The following is a 21,135-nucleotide window of genomic DNA, read 5'->3' as shown; positions in this document are numbered from 1 at the left end:
CTGGGCCATGGAGCAAGCACACAGCCTACATCTACAGTATAAATCCTTATGATAAAAGGTCTAAAATGTTTGTTTTAAAGTATAATGCACATGTAATAAATAAACAACCAAAAGAGTATTTTATATAATAAAGAAGGCCCCTGCCTGAAGTGAGGAATATTTTTAAGCCTTGCTACAAAATCCTTATGGTTGTAGTTCTGATGTGAAAACCCAGATGATGATTAGCACAGTCTCCTCTATTCCTATTGACAGAATATTCAAAGGAAACAATCAGAGGATAAGCTACAATGTAGTTTGCTATATTATTACACCAGTACTTAAAAGATAAGTATAACTTAACACACAGACTTCCCAATCACCAATTAAATTGGCCATTTGACAACAAAATTAGCATTTACTTTACCTCTCATAGTTCATGTTTTTTACCTTGAAATATAAAGATTCCTTTTTTTTTTGCTTGTACAGAATACAAAAGAAAGCAAAAAGCAGTTATATACAGTATGTAGCAAAAGGACATACAGTTGTACAAACATACAAGTTGTAGTAAACTTTGTACACATATACTCCTGTTTCCCTGGGATAACACTTCATTATATTTAGTTGTATTTTACAGCAATGCCAAAATACTATTTACAATATCTGTCTGAATTTGACATAGCGAGTCACCAAAGCTGTATGGCTTTAGCTATAATTAATGATTACATGGAATAACCTAAATTATATCTAAATACCAATTTAACTATTTAAGAAGGCATCTAGTACATGAATGAGCAAATACTGGTATAACCAGAATCTCAATCATGAAACTTATTGGAATGAACCAACGCTTTCAGAATGGCAGAGCAATGAGATTTCCAGAATTCTACTACACTTAAGAACCTCAGAAGACTTTTCTGCTGCATCATTCTTGACAATAAAAAACAAAAAGTTGGATTTTCACATCTGTTCATTGCTCTTCATGCATGCTCTGGGAATACGAGCCTAGTGCCTACATATTATTAACATATAATAATTACATAGCTCCTTTGCTGGAATCACATATACACACTCTGCACACTGTTTACAAGAGAGCCACTGCTTACAAGTGTTTCCTACTTTAAGAAAAAAATGTCTTAATTGTGTAGACACTAACTGTTAACACAATATGAGTATACATGACTCACAACATTTTATTTTTTTTTATTTTGAAAGAATGTTAATTTATGAAAAAATAAGAAACAATGACAGGATTCCATATTACACATTTTGTTTTTTCTCATATACGTACTAATACTCTTTAGGTAGATTCTTTTTGTCTAGAAGCTATTTCATCACATAAGCTCTAGTTTTCAGAAAAAGAGTGGCAACTTTGTAGTGGTTAATATGCAAGCGAAAATGCTGAATACCGCCACACAAGATATAAGAAGCTGTACTGTCATTTTTTAATCCCATTAGCAGTTGAGAGGCCTCAAAATGTACTTGTGGCCTACTCAGAGTAGTGGCAGCAATTTTGTTTTACAAATATCCAACAGAATGTAGCCGATTAATAATGACAAGTAACAGTGAAACCACTTTATCGCTACTTTTTTTTTATTTTATTTTTTTAAACAACTATATAGGCTTCATTCTCAGTCAAAATGCCTACCTCTACTTTGTATAGGAGACAGGTGCACTTTAAACACATCGCTCAGCATTGTGGTTAAAAAAAGACCTCACCAATGCCATCAAGGATAACATTGTTAAAACTAACAATATTAAAATACCATCTTTTTGTCACATTTAAAGGCAGTTGGATATGTTTACTTTATATTTACATATACAGAGATCTCATCTAGAAAATCGTTACAATAAACCATTTTATGTTTTAAAAACAGGCAGTCTTTGGTGACGCAAAGGCATAGAGTGTCTTTTGTTTTTTTTGTTACCTCCTGCCTACTTCACTCTGTCTCATGAAGTGAATGTTGTTGGCACTATCAGAAAGTTCTAGATACTGATCCACTGAATGAATAAAATATCCGTCGTAGCCTTGAACCTTCCCTGTGCTTAAAAGCTGCTGTTTTTCGGCTTCTGTCCAGATTCTTATTCCTTCCTCCCCTTCCTGTAGTCGCTTCTGCTCCTTAGTCCAGGCCTGAGCCACCGCTCTCTGCCTGGCCAGTTCCAGGACATGATCTTCCTCTTCTTCAATAGTTGTTCCATAGCGGACATTAAAGCACAATGTGCCATGTTGAAGCTGTATATCAGCAAATCGTCTAGTCCTTCCATTGACCATTGATGTCATTTGGGACACAGTGACATTTACACCATTTTCCAGAACACGTCCACTGCCACTGTTCCCAATGACAGATAAGTCTTCTTCTAGAGAAGCCAACTTAATAAAGTAATGAGTATCACGGCCTTCAATTGTAAAATGCAAGTTTTCTAGGTAATGGGCATTATTCAAGATGGCAGCAATGCGGCGACTGTCTTCATTAGCCACTCCTATGACATCAGCAGTCACTACTCCATCTTTGATGGCAAACTTAATACCTTTTCCAAATAAAGATGGAACCGCAGCAAATCTAGGATATTTTTCAGTTCCGTGATACTTCTTTCTATTTTGTTTTGGAGCCATTGGTAGCTGGTCCAAAGAAATGAAGTTTCTCAGCTGCTTCTGTAGCTCACACTGAATACCAAGGATTGTCTAAGAGATAGAAAAGATTAACAGATTATTTATTTAAATATATATTATAATATTATACACAGTACATGTATGTGTGTGTGTATATATATATATATATATATATATATATATATATATATATATATATATATATATATATATATACACACACATACACACACTATATATATATATATATATATATATATATATATATATATATATATATATACACACATATTGTATATACACCATCTTCTGGGAAGGCTGTCCACAAGGTTTAGGAGTATGTCTATGGGAATGTTTGTCCATTCTTCCAGAAGCGCATTTGTGAGGTCAGGCACTGATGTTGATGAGAAGGCATGGCTCGTAGTCTCTGCTCTAATTCATCCCAAAGGTGTTCTATCAGGTTAAGGTCAGGACTCTGTGCAGGCCAGTAAAGTTCCTCCACCCCAAACTTGCTCATCTACGTCTTTGTGGACCTTGCTTTGTGCACTAATCCCAAATAATTTTGTGGAGGGGGGGTTATGGAGTGGGGTTGTTTTTCAGGGGTTGGGTTTGGTCCCTTAGTTTCAGTGAAGGGAACTCTTAAGGCGCCAGCATACCAATACATTATGGTAAATTTCATGCTCCAAAGTTTGTGGGAACAGTTTAGGGTTGGCCCCTTCCTGTTTCAACATGACTGCAAACCAGTGCACAAACAAGGTCCATAAAGACATGGATGAGTGAGTTTGGGGTGGAGGAACTTGACTGGCCTGCACAATCCTGACCTCAACCCAATAGAACACCTTTGGGATGAATTACAGCAGGGACTGCGAGCCAGGCCTTCTCGTCCACATCAGTGCCTGACCTCACAAAGACGCTTCTGGAAGAATGGTGAAACATTCCCATAGACACACTCCTAAACCTTGTGGACAGCCTTCCCACAAGAGTTGAACCTGTTATAGCTGCAAAGGGTGAGCCAACTTAATATTGAACCCCATGGACTAAGACTGGGATGCCATTAAAATTCATGCATGTGTAAAGGCAGACGTCCCAATACTTTTGGTAATATAGTGTATATTACAGTTATTAGTTACTAACCGATTCTGCCACTGAGGCTACATTCGCATAGCAAACTAGAGCTGATGAGAATGACAGCAGCAGGAATCTGCTAATTCTGGCAACTATTTTTACACCTGCAATTAAGGAAATCCAGACAGCCACACTCCAGTGGAAAAAAAAATGTATCAGCTGATTTATCCACTGTCTTTGATTGCTGTCTGGATTGATTTTATTCAATAAAGACTTTTTCATCGGAGTGTGGCTCTCCGGATTTCCTCAATTGTATGTGCTCTACACACAGAGCCAGCACCCAGGTTGTGCAGGGGAGGTGAGGTTTTGGTATCTTTACCTGGAGCGGTATATATATATATATATATATATATATATATATATATATATATAAATATATATATATATATATTAGTGCTGTCAAGCGATTACAATTTTTAATCGCGATTAATCGCATTAATGTCATAGTTAACTCACGATTAATCGCGCGATTAAGGAGGTTCACCCTTTAAAACATTTTTTTTTTGTTTTCTTATTTTTTTTTTTTTTTTTTATAATATTAAATTGTGTTTTTTTATTTTTTTACATTTTGATCACTTTTATTGCTGTCACAAGGAATGTAAACATCCCTTGTGACAGCAATAGGTGGTGACAGGTACTCTTTATGGAGGGATCGGGGGTCTAAAAGACCTCCGAGCCCTCCTTTGCACTTCAAAGTATTCAGATCGCCGAAAACGGCGATTCTGAATACTGTGTACTTTTTTAAATCCGGCGCCATTGGCAGCCGAGAAACCCGGAAGTGACGTCATGACGCCGCTTCCGTGGTTTCAATGCGGAGACTGAATCAAAGCCGCTTACGGCTTAGTGTCAGTCTCCAACCTGGACACAGAAGGCGGCGGATCTAGGATCGGGTCTCCCGGTGGGACGGGAGGCCCGGTCAGAGCGGCGAAAGGCGGCAGGAGGGGGGGGGATGTCCCCTCCCGCTCCTCCGGCATAACAACCGAGCGGCTTTTAGCGCATCGGTTGTTATGTTTGGATAGCCGATCGCCCGCTCTAAACAACGGTACCGGGATGATGCCTGCGGCTGCAGGCATCATCCCGGTATAACCCCCGAACGCCGCCTCGTTAATCGCGCAATAAAAAAATTGACGGCGTTAACATGGGTTTGCGTTAACGCCGTTAATAGCGAGTTTAACTGACAGCACTAATATATATATATATATATATATTTAAAAAAAAATCCACCTGTGAGTGGCTAGCTGCGAAGCACACAACGTGTGCCATTGGTAATCTCTGATTCTGCAGACATGGAGAGTTGTGGCCTTATCCGACCTGTCAATGAAATGTACAGGGCTCAGCAGCTGCAGCTAGCCACTCACGGTGGAGAAAACATCAGGAATCAGAAGATAACTGCCACTGTCATTCACACTGGCGCTAGCTGCCCATGCAAATGTAGCTTTAGGAGTTACATTTAACATGTACAGTAATAAAATTTAAAAATATTTTGGTACATTTCACATAGCTGTTTGTTTTTTGCAGTAAAATGTGAAATGCATGCAGAGTCTGCTGTTGTCTATGCTGTTTATAACAGAAAATGTCCACTGGAAAAAACCTACAACTCTGTCTCAGAACTACAAGTACTATTAAAATTTGGCATGACCGAGGGTATGAATGTGGCAGCTATGTTCAAAGTAGTACCCATGGGATTTGGGCTATATGAGATAACTGAGCTAGAATGGATACACTGTTTAATAGCCTAAAGCCTCGTACACACGATCAGATTTTCATCGGACAAAGCGTAGGACTTTTGTCCGAAGGGCATTGGCCGTGAACTTGTCTTGCATACAAACGGCAAATAATTGTCCGCCAACAAACACGTGGAAAATCCAACAACAATTTTCTGATGGAGCATACAAACGGTCAGATTTTCTGACAACAGCCTGTCATCACACAATTCCCGTCGGATAATCTGATCGTGTGTACGAGACTTTAAGCCTCATAAGAAATCCGATTATGTGTACCAGGCTTTAGTCTAACAGCAGTTGCAGCTATGTTGGGTCTTTTTTTCCTAAAATAATATTTATTTTTGCTACAAAGAATTAAATGACAACTGTAGTGAGATGCTGTCTTTTGACTTTGAGCCACTGCCATGGAACAAGTGAAGTCAGAACTCCTTATCTGAATTTGTGTTCTGGGAGATTCAGAAAGTACTGAAGCCTCTAGGAACCAACAGTTAGTAGAACTAAAGGCATTTTTTTTCTTATTTGCAATAGGGTAAAGCCTTGTACACGCAATCAGATTTTTGGACGAACGTTGTTCCGTTTTTTGTTGCATGCTAGTCTCATGGCAAAAGTGAAGAGGTTAAATTCTCGTACGGCAGAATTCAACTTCAGAAGTGATGTAATGTGTTGAATAGTTTTGTATGAGTTCTTTTGTTTCTGAGCATGCATAGTTTTGCTCTTACGATTTTTTTGTACGAAAACCATACCAATTAAACGAAAATTGGACGTTGTGTTCACGTACGAATAAAATGTTATAGTCTGCACATCCAGCTTTTGTCTTACGAAAAATCGGGATCAGCTGTCGAACACACCATACTAAAGATCCGAAAATTGGCAAATCGTTTGTGAGACGAAATTTTTACTTCCGATTTTCGTATCGTGTGCATGGGCCTTTAGGGAGGGCTATAACCCCTGTCATTTTTATGCCAGCTGCATGCCAGTATGGAGATTTCTCTTCACTTCCTGTCCCATAGCCAAAACATTTCTTTACATACTATAAGACAAATGCTTACCTTCCCAGGATCCCATTCCTGAGTTTTAGTTTGAAGTTGCACTAATTCATAAGATGATTCAAAGCCCTTTTTTTCTGGTTTTGGGAATCCAGGGAGCACATTGTGCAGTTGAAAACCAAACAGCTCCAGCCAACTCCCAATGTCTAAAAAAGTAAGGAAATGTTATTACATAATTATTATTATTATTGAGTGTTTATTTTACATAATGACTACATCAAACTTCCTATGACTAGATCTTTCTAAGTGTTCCTGGTAATTTCTACAGCTTTTATTTTATTTTCAGACATGAATTGCAAATGTCTTCTGATTCTATATTGACCCATTTACTGCAGATGTTTTTAAAGTGCTAACCACAACATGTGATGGCTGTGCCTGAGTAATCGTACCTTTTTGCGGAGAAGAGGGGAAAAAAAAACCTACAATCTTTTTAAAAGCAGTTGTAAATAACAATCATTCAAAAAATTGACAGATTTGCTATGTAGTGCCGACATATTGGTGGTGCCCAGTTTTGGCAATTACCCTGATACATGTACATTACTGCACAGATACAGTCTCTCTTATGCCTCGTACACACGGGCAAACATGTACGATGAAAACGGTCCGCCGGACCATTTTCAGCGGACATGCCCGCCCGGAGATTTCTGTATGATGGCTGTACACACCATCATACAGAAATCCGCGCGTACACGATACGCGGTGACGAGGCCGCGACGATGACGCGGCGACGTGCGCGGCCCTGGAAGTTCAATGCTTCCACGCATGCGTCAAAGTCATTCGACGCATGCGAGGGATGGCGGCCGCTCGGACATGTACGGTAAGTCTGTACAGACGACCGAACATGTCCGACGGGCAGGATTCCAGCGGGCATGTTTCTAAGCAAGTTTAGAAACATTTGCCTGCTCGAAAACGGTCTGGCGGGCAAATGTACGCTGGAATCATGTCCGATCGGCCATACACACGACCGAACATGTCTGCTGAAACTGGTCCGCGGACCAGTTTCAGCAGACATGTTCGGTCGTGTTTACGGGGCCTTAAAGTGTATGTAAAGCCTAATACACCTAACTCTGAACCTATTTCCTCTCTTTTGGTGTCTTAAATATACAATCAAATGTGTTTTGTTATATAGATTCATCTGGCACAAATATCTATTATTAATAATTGTAGAAATCCAGTGAGCTTTCAAGTTTCTGTGTACTAGGCCTGTGCACGTTATGAGATAAGCTATGTGAACTACAGAACACCTTCCCCTAAGTTAAAAAATATGAAAAGAGGGGGGTGTTCTTTAGTTCTAACAAACTTACTGTCCTAGGATGAGAAAAAATGTTTCTCCATAGATACAGTACAATAAGTGTGTGTTGCTACCTGGGACAGGAGAGGGCTGATTTACCACGGCTCCTTTCAAATCTAGCGATTTGGGATCATAGGTGGCAATGCAGTTTTGCTGCAATTGCAGCATGGATTTATTGTGTGACAACCGGGGCAGAACTGCACCACCTATAGCTGGCAGTGAAAAAAACACTGCAGTTGGAATCATGGCCAGAATCCCAGCGATTCTGCTGGTGATCCAAAATCTCTCGATGTGAGCTGGGCCTAAAACTGTAGAGTGCAAAATCTAGGGCAGCTGTGCATGGTAGCCAATCAGCTTCTAACTTCAGCTTGTTGAATTAAGCTTTAACAAAAAACCTGGAAGCTGATGGTTTTTATGCAGAGTTGCACCAGTGTGTGTTACTGGCAAGATCACTGTATAAAATCAAAAGGAAAAATATACTGTATATAGCACTTACTATATCCAATCAAAACTGTAACTGTGACTGAGAGTGAGCTACTGTATATGCTGAAATGTATTAAGTTCCTAGAAACCATTGCTTTACCTGTAGTATATTGTGCCACATCTTGGGTGTTGCCAACTGGATAGTTGTTTTCAAATGCATACAAGTTAAATGGCTTTGGTTCAATGTTTAACTTATTCCAAATATTGTGATTGGGTGTGGCCCACCTTCCTGCCACAACATCATAATCCCGTTGACCCAGGTGCACAAGTTTAGTCAAGGAGTCATATAGTCCACCATAAAACCCAGTGATAATCTCAAAATCTGGATTTGTGTCCTCATATATGTCCCCATATGGCGTGTATAAGATTTCTTTTAAAATTTGGCCACGGCTGCTGAATACTGCTAGAGGTGTTCCTGTATTGTCACATGCAACATAATACTCCTCGCCACTGCTTAACTCCATAGCGATAAGATGACCTTGAAGATCATAATAGAGTGATGTTATCTCAGAACTTGTGTGATTGTAGAGATGAGTAACTCTTATTGGATTGGCTAGATCTGCATAAAAAAACTGCAGGTGAGAACCTGTACTTGACTTGCTTGCAACACGTCTTCCAAGTCCATCATATCGGTAGTGTACATTCCAACCAACAACTTTGTTATAAGCACGACTCAGAAGACCATTAGAATTGTACTCAAATATATCATTGCCTCTTTGTCGGAGAAAACCATCTTCGTCCATCCTGTACTGAATTTCTCCCAGACGAGTAATACGATCTCCAATATCATACCTTAGTGGGGTGAGACGAACAGTATTCCCAAGGTTAAGCAAGTTGATGTTTCCATTTAGATCATAGCTATAACGCCACTGCAGCTTATCATTAACAGACACAGCCTGAAGCTGGCCATCAGGATCATATTCATAGGAATATCTTGTTAAATTGGCATCTACACCAATTCGTATGCCACACATAATCATCCGACCCATGTTATCATACTGAATGGTCATCCAGTAAGCAATAGCCTTTAAGATTTCATATTGAACTTCAATAACTTGTCCGCTGGCACTAAATATTTTAGTATGTTTCATCATTGATGTTGTGATGACTTGATTGAGATCATAGTTGATCACACTGAATTTACCAAACTGTTCAGTTCTCCCTGAGACATCAACATAACGATATAGGTCTATGGGAAGAGGGATCTCATTTATCATGGCTTGCATACTGGTGACTCGGAAATTGTTATAGCTGTAGTCAAACCTGGCATTAACAAGACCTTCTTCGCTGAACCTAAAAATCTGACGTCCAATAAGAGGTCCTGTTGAAAAAATAATTTCATTTTGATTAAAATTATGGTTATACCATGGGATAAAAATACATAATATCTATAGTATAATATAATTGTGATTATGAATAGTCTAAAGCAGACAATAACTGGGCACATAAGGTAGATTGTTTTACTATATATGGTTCCAACAAAATGCTTGCTTGTAAGACCATTTAGGAATAGTTAGTAAAAACTTGTTAGTAAAAATTAGCTGCTTACAATAGACATGTAGTCCCCAAAGGTGAGACATGATACTTATATGTTACATAAATAAATTGTTTTAATTAAAAGCACTGTAAAGTCATTTTGTGTGAAAAATGAAATTTGCATGATATTTAACCACCACTACCATCATAACCAAGATCAATCACTAACCCTCACGGATATATACAGTATATTACATGACAACAAAATGTGGGTGTCATCCATAAACCCAACAAATCTTTGGTCTAATTGTCTACCCTACATTGGAATACAGGAAGTAGATTCTGAATACAGACGGTCCTCGGGTTACAAACATCCAACTTACAAAAGACTCCTAGTTTCATACAGAGGGAGGCAACAGGAAGTGAGAGGCAATCTACCCCATGGAAGAGAAATTCACTCCTGTAAGAGCTATCATGGGCAAAAGATGTCTCAACTAAAGCGTTACCAATCCTTGCTTTCACAGCAACCCCAAATTTTCAAAATCCAATTGTCATAGGGACAGAAAGTGAGGTGAAATCTTCAGAAGGGGGGCACAGACAGCAAAACAAATGATACTGAAATGTTAACCTATGCTATATAAAAAACACAGATGTGCCAAATTACAAACAAAGTCGACTTTAGAACAAACCTACAAACCCTATCTTGTTTGTAACCCGGGGACTGCCTGTAATTGCTGTAGACAACACCTTCACCTTTTATTAATCTTTATGTAAAATGCAATAACCATTAAAAAAACGTAATACAGTAAGTAAGTATTCCCAAAGGCACATGCAACTACATAATTTATTTCTCAAACTCTTCATTTTGTAAGCTCAGTTTGCTTACCACCCCAGTCTACTGTTCTGTGGTGATCACAGTAAACTGTCACCTTTACAGTAATAATATTTAACACTTATTCACCGTTTTCCTATAGTTAATACCTCAGATTTGTAGTGAACATGATTTTTGGTGAGAAAACAAATCAAGTGTTAGTATACAACTTTAAAAGAGAAGTATGATGTTGGGAACAAAAGATGCAGCACTGTTGCTGCATCTGTTCCCTGCTGGCTCTGCACTAAGAACTGAGTGATCAAACATTGCTGATCACTCAGTTCTCCACTCCGCTCTCAGCAGAGAGTGGTGACTATGCGTTACCAGCTCTCTGCTCTGCCTCTCCAATGCTCACTGAAGTGTGGGGCTGGGAAGGGGTTCAAAGCGGCTGGCTCAATCTCCCAACAATGAGAGGCTGAGCCAGCTGCCACTACAGGCATCTTGGTAGATACTGACTGTAAAGTCAGAATCCATCTAAAACCCAGGCTGGCTGAGTGACGTCAGCTGACTTTAGCAGACTAACTGCACTCCTGTGATCCATAGGAGAAGTAGGGCCAAAAATAGCCATGGCTCTGCTTCTCCTTTAAAGAGGATGTCCGCCGAAAAAAATAAATATTAAAAGTCAGCAGCTACAAATACTGCAGCTGCTGACTTTTAATATCGGCACACTTACCTGTCCTGGAGTCCAGCGCCGTCCGCAGCAAAGGACGAGCGATCGCTCGTCACTCTGCTTCCCCCCCGCCATCCTCGGCGAGGGAACCAGGAAGTGAAGCGCTCTGGCTTCACTGCCCGGTTCCCTACGGCGCATGCACGAGTAGCGCTGCGCCTGCTAATTGGCTCCCGCTGTGCTCTGGGAGCCGAGTGTTCCCAGAGCACAACGGGGGGGGGGGGGGTTGTAAGCTCCATTTACACCATTTAGACAGGTATCTGCACCCCCCTCCCCCTGAAAGGTGTCAAATGTGACACCGGAGGGGGGAGGGATCCGGTCAGCGGGAGTTCCACTTTAGGGTGGAGCTCCGCTTTAAGTTTAACATTTTTACTCAAATACTCAGGAAGTAAAGTGAATATGTTTGAGATATTAATATTGAAGAGATCATGTAGCGCTCACACTAATAAGTTACAAAAATAGCAAAATGTAAAAGGTAAAAGAGTTTATAAATGATTTGTATCAGTAGATTTTATAAACCCCTTTTTACTTCTTACATTTTGCTACATTTGTTACTTACTATTCACACCTGAGCGTATTAAAATCATGGACATAATTGTGTGATTTTGCTTGTGGTTCCAGAATGGCAACACAACATGCAATTCAGATAGTCCTTAGACCCCTTTCACACCGGGGCATTTTTTTGGGGCTAAAAATAGCGCCTGTAAAGTGCCTGAAAAACACCTTCCCTGCAGCCCCAGTGTGAAAGCCAGAGTGCTTTCACACTGGGGCGATGTGCTGGAAGTATGTTAAAAAAATTCCTGCAAGCAGCATCTTTTGAGGCGGTGAAGGAACGGTGTTTACACTGCTCCTCCACTGCTCCTGTCCATTGAAATGAATGGGTACCGCTGCCAAAACACCAGCAAAGTGCCATTGTTTAAAGACTCGCGGCAGCCTAATTTGCCTAACGGAGGAAGGGGAGAGCCCAGCATCGGGAAAAATGATGGCACTGCCTGCGGATGTGCAGGACCAATCTCCTCATGCAAAGACTCTGCACTAAAAATGTAATACTTTTTCCCCATTATAGGCATGAGTGGGACCTCATGTCCAAGTTTTGCCTGAGGCCTCACAAAGCCTTGAGTTTTTGAACCACCCTACTGAAAAAGTCTACATTGAGTTTTTTTTCTCTAATCGGCTCATAACAATGTTTTAACCTCTAATATATATTTTCTTCATCAAGGGATGATGGCAACCACATGCCACTGAACATGAGCTAAACTTTTCTATATATATTTTCTTTAGACTTTATTTGTATTGCTCTATAAAACTTTTATTTTAAACCTCTGAGAGCTTGTATTAATTATGTAAACATTGCAGGAAAAAGATTTAGAAGTGATGCACAGTATAAAAATGTCATCATGATTTTATGCAGTACTTGTTATATTGCATACCTGTCTGTCTATATCGAATAGTACAAACAAAGCCCTCATGTATTAAATGAATGGTTTTAATGACTCCAGAAGACTCTTCATAGGTGAATGTAACCTGGGTGGTATCATAAAGAATTTCTGAGAGCCTTGTTTGTTTAGTGTATTTATAAAAGACTCTACGTCCTGTTCCAAGGTGTAATGTCTGTAGAAGTCGTCCATCTCCAGTATAATCTTGAATGAAAGAGCCACTATTGTCAGGTGGAGTGTAGATATTGCGGTAATACCCAACAGAGAGCATTGTCTGCAGACTATGGCGGACCATGTTGGGCATGGTTACTGAAGCAAGGTAATCCGAATGGTCATATTCAAAAATGTAACGCCTCTGGCTATGCAGAAACAGGCTTATTGTCTGAAAAAGAACAAAGAAAGAAATAGTTATTTGTCACTATTAGAAAATTCAGTTTTTATTAGTAGGCATTATAGAAGAAACAATAACTAAAAGCTGATCATTATTTTAACCTTGCCTAAGTAATAAAGTAGTAAAACAATATATAGTAGTTGAGTTATATAATAAATTCTAAAGGCTGATGTGTACTACTTGGGATGTTTTAATTACATTGGACTATAACACATATGCATGCGTGTAAACTCCTTCATGTCCTGTTACAATGTACCATACTTGCATACTTTGCTTTTGAATGAGGGGAAAGGCGAGATCTTGTTTAATTACAATTAAAAGTCCAAATTGTTTAAAGTACACCTGTCATTAAGAAATACATGTATGATGTATCATATGCGCATCCTCCAGATCCAGGGTCATGGATTACAGACAGTGGCAGTGCTTGCTTGTTCATCTTGGAAGTTTGACCTTAAAAGTAATTGTGAATAAAGAGCTATGGGAGACATTTTTCTGAAGGGCATGCTCTGGGGATGTCATATTTTTAGCTGCCCTATACTATTTTTTATAGTAACAAGTTTCAGTAGTTTTTCAGTAAGGGCAAAATGCAAACTTCAGTAATAGATGGTTACTAACCTGAATCAAACTATTATTGGCCTGCATACCATAAACGTCAGTCTAACTGAAAGTGATTGGTGACCAGACATTGCACCTCAGCTTTTTGAACTACCCTACTGAATAAAACCCTGTACACACGATCAGTTTGTCTGATGAAAATGGACCAATGGACCGTTTTCATTGGACAAACCGATCGTGTGTGAGCCCCATCGGTTTGCTTTCCATCTGTGAAAAAAAAAAAAAAAGAACATGTTTTAAAATGTTCCTATGGATAAAAAAACTGATAGAAAAAAACGTGTGGAAGTCCATCGGTCAAAAATCCATGCATGCTCAGAATCAAGTCGACGCATGCTCGGAAGCATTGAACTTCATTTTTCTCAGCACGGCGTAGTGTTTTACGTCACCGCGTTTGGACACGGTCGGATTTTTGACCGATGGTGTGTACGCCAGACCGATGAAAGTCAGCTTCATCGGATATCCGACGAAAAAATCCATCGGATTAGATTCCATCAGATATCCGATCGTGTGTACAGGGCTTTTTTTTCTATAATCGGCTCATAACAATGTTTTAACCTCTAATATATATTTTCGTTAGACTTTATTTTTATTGCTCTATAAAACTTTTCTTTTAAACCATCTGCCTCATATAAAAACGGATTTCCTTTGAAAGATTCCTCCAGTCAAAAGGAAAATACACTGAAAAAAAGGGAAAGCTGCACAAAAAAAGAATCAGATGACAAGAACATGGCAGCTCATCCAAAAACATGACAAGGTTTCTATTTTATCAAAAATGAAAAAAAAAAAAAAGGAAAATTCACTGCAAACTGTGTTATGTTAAACAAACACAGTATATTCTGCCCATTATAACATTTTTCAACAATTACTGACCTTTTCCTCATATGTATAACTCCATATTTTCCCATTGGCCCAAATCCTAGAAACCATCTTCCCATTTTGGTCATACTCTATTTTTTCAGACCAGCTTCCTCTTTGAATAGAGGTAACGAGTCCAATAGGTGAATATGTAATGTTAACTTCATGGTACTTGCTGCTTGGTGACCACAGTATGGGATGTCCAGTCTTATCATACATAATTCTAAGAGTAAATTTTCGATGATCATCATAGATTTTTCCTGTTCTGGTGATGTGATCAAAATCAATTGATAGTAAGTTTCGATTATGAGCCTAAACATGAATAGAAAAAAGATGAGACATCAGATAAAGTGTCAAACAATTCAACACACACGATGTTTATGTGCTTTAAGACATCATTCCAGCACAGTTCTTTTCTATATTAGTCATCATATATATAATATACAGGGTGGGCCATTTATATGGATACACCTTAATAAAATGGCAATGGTTGGTGATATTAACTTCCTGTTCGTGGCACATTAGTATATGTGAGGGGGGAATCTTTTCAAGATGGGTGGTGACCATGGTGGCCATTTTGAAGTCGGCCATTTTGAATCCAACTTTTGTTTTTTCAATAGGAAGAGGGTCATGTGACACATCAAACTCATTGGGAATTTCACAAGAAAAACAATGGTGTGCTTGGTTTTAACGTAACTTTATTCTTTCATGAGTTATTTACAAGTTTCTGACCACTTATAAAATGTGTTCATTGTGCTCTCCAGTGACATGCGGCGAGTGTTACACTGTGGGCTCTTGCTGAATGAAGCTAGAACAGCCACTGATGTTTCTTCATTAGACCCCTTTCACACTGGATACGCCTATAGCGAAGCATTTAAATCGTGGTAAAACACTGCTATTTTACCGCGATTTTACATCGATTTTAACGCTCCGCTATAGGCATATCCAGTGTGAAAGGGGTCTAATGAAGAAACATCAGTGGCTGTCCTAGCTTCATTCAGCAAGAGCCCACAGCGTAGCACTCGCCGCATGTCACTGGAGAGCACATTGAACACATTTTATAAGTGGTCAGAAACTTGTAAATAACTCATGAAAGAATAAAGTTACGTTAAAACCAAGCACACCATTGTTTTTCTTGTGAAATTCCCAATAAGTTTGATGTGTCACATGACCCTCTTCCTATTGAAAAAACAAAAGTTGGATTCAAAATGGCCGACTTCAAAATGGCCGCCATGGTCACCACCCATCTTGAAAAGTTTCCCCCCTCACATATACTAATGTGCCACAAACAGGAAGTTAATATCACCAACCATTCCCATTTTTTAAGGTGTATCCATATAAATGGCCCACATTGTATATATATAACTATTCATTTGCTTTGCTAACACACCTGGGTGCAATGGTTTGCGCTTGCAATGCACCTTTTTTGACACCTATTAGAGCCTATGGCTCTAATCAGGTGCTTCAAAAACACCCCCACCGCTGTAATTTAGGCGATTGGTGCCCAAAAAAGGGTCGAACGCCTGAATAGGGGGTGGCTACAGTGGCCATGGATAGATTCATGCAATGCATGAATCTATCCATAGTACACAGAGGAAGTGGCTGGAGAGAGGGGGCGGTGCCCGACCGCCCCAAATGGACGCACCACCACTGCTGCTGGCTCTTGTGATGTCAAATAGGTGAGAAGATACAGTACGCAACTCGTGACTGTACCATACTCAAATTTTTATTTTGTCTGGCACTAAATATATAATGGTGGATTACATAAGCAATGTAGAAAAATAGCCTTCTTCAAGTCATAAAATCATCTTTAAGTTGCATAAGTCATACATTAGTCATATGACAATCCTGATACATTACAATCAGTTCATAAATTACGGTCTTCATACAGTTATGTACAGGGGAAGACCTTACATAAGCTATACAATAGCTGGTCTCTTTCCAAACATATCATATGATGCTTAACCAATCTACACATTGAATTAACTATTTATGATGAGTTAACCATACAAATTACATTATAAATAGCCATAAAAAGTGTGTTACATAGAGAAGTCACAAGATATCATGTTACTTTTTACCAAGATATCTCTAAGAAACATATATGAGTTAAAGCAATATGAAAGGCCTATAGCTGGACTAACTATTACATATAATATTAGATGTATACTACTTTAGGCTGGATTCACACCTATACATTTTTTGTGCTTTTTGCATTTTGCAGATTTGCACTACAGTCCATTTTACCATGGTTTCCTATGGAACACGTTCTGTAGTGCAAATCTGCAAAATGCAAAAAGCACTAAAAATGCATAGGTTTGAATCCAGCCTGAATCACAGTTTAACAGCAATCTAAATAAATCAGATAGGCTCTCTCCTCTCCCATCCATGTGAGAGGGGAGGAAGGGTGAACTGACAGTGCAGGCTCTGGGCTGTATAGAAGAGATGCTCCCTGCTCAGAGTCCTGCTGAGGAGGCACTGACAGGCGGCATTGATAGGCAGCTATTCAGCGTTCAGCTATTGTGTTCTGACGGGGGGACTGCCTCCCCATCAAAACACACTGGTCAGTGCTCGCAGCCATTTGCTAAGAGCGCTTATCGGATATCGATCAGCAGATCTTTTTCGATCATGCCCCTTCGACACATGGGGCGAATGTCGGCCAGTCTCTATTGAACCATCTGATGCCGTCTGATATTTGGCCCATGTGTATGGTCCTTTAAGGAATGCAGCCCCTGCCACTTTCCTCATAAGAACCCTGCAAGTGCAGCAGCTGATTGATAGTCACTTCTATACAGATTCACTGTACACGGACATGTCAAACAAACGGCTATTTCTTCAGAATAACAAAAGGTAGGAATCTGCAACAAATTTTGTTAAAATCCTTGCAATGTACATAGATTTGACAAAAGAGAATGTTTTTTCTCAGCAAAGGTGGAGTTACCCTTTAAGGCTTGTCATTCGGTATCAATTCGCTTGACACAACCCCATCTTTTATATTATACTAAAAATTTGGTATCATAATGTATGTGCACTAAAATTTATTTAAGTGTTTTTTTTTTACTGAAAATATAGATTTAGAGGCAGATAAACAGTTGCACAAATACTGTGCAACATAAAAAATTGTAACTGCCACCAATATTTTCTACAGTCTTTGCTTTTAGAAAATTCATAGTTTTCCAGCAATTCTGCAGATTTTCATGTGAAAAGTTAAAAAATGTCTCCGGTAGAGAAGTGGTTAAAGTTAGTGCTACACAGGTGCTACACAGGTGAGTAAATCTTTCTTGCATGAAAGATTTAGCCACTTGCTAACAATTATCTCATTAGCAGGACATTGATTTTAGCACGGTGCAAATGAGGTGAGAGCCAGCAAGTGAATAAATATTTAATCAGCAAAGAAATGTAATCCCTGGTGTAGCGCTAGTCTTAATTCTGTTATGTATTCTAATGGGAGGGAAGAGCAGCAGGAGACAATTCTCCACCACTACACACAGCAGGCTCTGAAGCAAACATTTAGGCTGGGATCACACCAGTCCGGTGCGAATTCCAGCTCCGTTTTCTCTGCGAAGACAAAAAGCAGCTGCTCAGCGATTCCTCCCCGTTCTATCTGTGAATTAGCTGAGCAGGGAGAGGGGAAGGTGTAGTGAGGAGAAGGAGAGAACGTATGTTCACAACGGAATGCATGTGTGAATCAGATGCGTGCCCATAGAAGATAATGGGCCTGAATTCGCACCTGAGCCGGAACGCAATGCCTAAAAAACACACACGATTTTTCGGCAGTGCGAATCCACCGCAGATATATGAACCACCCTCATAAAAATGTATATACTTTCGAATGACATGTGAATTGGACACTCTCCATGCATCTCAATGGACCCTTTCACACTGAGTCCTGCAAGCAGCATCTTTGGAGCAGCTTTTGGGAGCTGAAAAAAACGCTCCAAAAACGCCCCTCTCCATTGAAATAAATTGAAAGCGCTGTAAAAATGCCTTACCCTTTTCACACCGAGGCACTGAAAAAAACGCCCTAAAACATTAGGGTCTTAGCGGTGCTTTACCAGCACATTGGGATTGTGTAAAATGTAGAAGAAAGGGGAAACATTTGACAACGTGTCATGTGTTATGTCAGTAGTGTCTTCTCTTCCCAGGCGCTTCATTCCCAATATTCAAGATTTAGGCTTCCTTCAAAAATGTGAAGTTTATTCTTCAAGATAGACAAGCAAAAGACAATGCTTACATAATGACAGCTGGTAACACATGGCAAGATAATTATTTCAGAAGGAGGAATCAGATGGTACGATGGTACATCTTTCTGCTGGGCGGGGTCCCTTCCAGCAGCGTCGGGTGACCCCCAAGTTCCAGCGGGGTCGGGTCACCCTCAACTTCCCTGGCTGGCTACTCAAACCACATAGATTCTTATACTGTTCTTAAAGCCAAGCTAAGCATTTTTACTTTTAGAATAGCTCCAAGGAAGGTGATGATGCTACTGTCACAAACGTAACACCCACTTGTGTATATTAAGTAACATAACTCCACCCATTGTCTTGACGTAGAACTTCAAGAATAGATGTAATGTGCAGCAACTGACCTTCCTCTTGTCCTCAGCAACCTTCAAAATTAACATGTTTAACTAGTGATTCCAGAAACTTTTATCACATAAAATAGTAATACATTCTAAATCTAACAGATTGCAGATGAGACTTCGCTCGAATAACGCTCGAAAAACGATCAAATAATGCTCGAAAAACGATCGAATAATGCTCAAATAGCGCTCGAAAAACGATTGAATAATACTCGAAAAACAATCGAATAGCGCTCGAAAAACTATCGAATAATGCTCGAATAACGCTCCAAAAACAATCGAATAATGCTCGAATAACGCTCGAAAAACAATCGAATAATGCTCGAATAACGCTCGAAAAACGATTAAATAGTGCTTAAATAACGCCCCAGCGTTTTTCGGGCGCTGGCAGTGTGAAAGGGCTCTGAAAGCACTGGGCCTTTTACATTGGGATTGCAGATGAGGCTTCTTTCAGGCGCTTTTTTTTAACGCCAAAGCGCCTGAAAAACGCCCCAGTGTGAAAGGGGTCTTACTGTTAAAGTTTTGCATCAAGTTTGAAAACAAAACACTAAAACCTAAATGTGTGTGCGGATATCAAGTACACTGTGCAATTATGAAATATCACAAAGGAAATAAATACCCTGCTTGACTTCCAGATACTTTCTGTGACAAGATATATTTTCTAATACATGACTTCAGACAAAGATAAAATAAAAATACCTCTCAAAATTGCTCATGAGACCAAAATGAGCCGCTTTATCTTGTGCTACTAAACACTGCACCTTCAATTTCCTGCAAACATTTGCATAACTCATTTGTAAAACTTGTAAAAACAAGTCTTTATCCCCACTCTTGTAACCGTTACAATTTATGATCCAATTACAATCAGAGATGTTAAGTTTTAAGAAATTTTCTACTCAACAGCATGTCTTAATATACATTCATATGCATGCATAAGCAGCAGATCCAATTTATCATAAAATGATAGGTCTGGACTGGAAAGCACTGTAGGGACATAAATCTAATCATTGACATTTGTACTCTTTTATGTTGCAAATAATAAGCTACATCATAAACTGTCTGATTGGTGATATTATGAGCACTGACCTCTTAGAAGATACAGAAATACAAGCACTGCATACTGCGGCAACCATGAGAAGTCTACTGATAATATCCATGCCTGAGAATGAAAGACTTATTGAAAAAGAGTGTCTAGTGTTTTGTTACAGACCTCAGTAACACTGTCATTGCATAATGTGGCTGCTATCGGGGATGATAGAATCAATTAGTGATCTACCAAGAAATGAATACTGCACAGGTTTTAACTGCTTGCCGACCGGACCAGCGCACGACTATATACGTCGGCAGCATGGCTCGGACAGGCAGAAGGACATATATATACACGTCCCCTTTAAGAGCGCGGCATTGTAGACGTCAGTGTTGCCAACCTACCAGATTGACATTTACTGGCAGGACACCCAAAATGTACTGGCATTTCACAAAAGTTATTGAATTACATTTTTAGGTGCACATTTCAGTATTTAGACTACAAACAAGCACGCTAGGCAAATAGCAATGTGATTTAAGGTAGATATTTAGGTAAATAAACATATTTTTGTTATTTTCGATATAAAAAGGGCAAATTAGTCACATCACCCTCTGCCTCCATCCCCCTCTGCAACCAACACCTCCTGCCTCCATCGCCCTCTGCCACCAACACCCCCTGCCTTCACCCCCCTCTGCGGTGCCACAATCTCCCCTTGCCTCCAATCTCCCTCTGCCTCCAATCTCCCCCAGGCCCCCTGCCTCCAATCACTCCCTGCCTCCATCGTCCCCTGCCTCCATCGCCCTCTGCTGTGCCACCAACAACCCCTGTCTCCATCCCCCACCCTCTGCGGTGCCACCATCCCCCTCTGTGGTGCCACCAACACCCCCTGCCTCCAATCACCCCCTGCCACTAACACCCCCTGCCTCCAATCTCCCCCTGCCTCCATCCCCCTCTGCGGTGCC

The 21,135-nt window shown here is 39.8% G+C and overlaps 1 protein-coding gene across 2 annotated transcripts in view; it reads right to left on the bottom strand.

Annotated features, from left to right (window-relative positions):
• Positions 1–283: 283 nt before the first annotated feature.
• TENM1 (teneurin transmembrane protein 1) overlaps positions 284–21,135 on the bottom strand; it is a 493,379-nt gene continuing 472,527 nt past the window's right edge. For both annotated transcript variants that reach the window (XM_040323926.1, XM_040323927.1), the window contains exons 26-30: positions 14,583–14,879; positions 12,701–13,088; positions 8,357–9,577; positions 6,486–6,628; positions 284–2,659 (exon numbers count right to left, since the gene is read on the bottom strand). In XM_040323926.1, the coding sequence (XP_040179860.1) occupies positions 1,901–2,659; positions 6,486–6,628; positions 8,357–9,577; positions 12,701–13,088; positions 14,583–14,879 (2,808 nt within the window). In that variant the 3' untranslated portion in view covers positions 284–1,900. The remainder of the gene's footprint in view (positions 2,660–6,485; positions 6,629–8,356; positions 9,578–12,700; positions 13,089–14,582; positions 14,880–21,135) is intronic.

The sequence above is a fragment of the Rana temporaria genome, chromosome 9, assembly GCF_905171775.1.
Source record: "Rana temporaria chromosome 9, aRanTem1.1, whole genome shotgun sequence".
NCBI lineage: Eukaryota > Metazoa > Chordata > Amphibia > Anura > Ranidae > Rana > Rana temporaria.
This window is presented reverse-complemented; position numbering and strand designations above follow the sequence as displayed.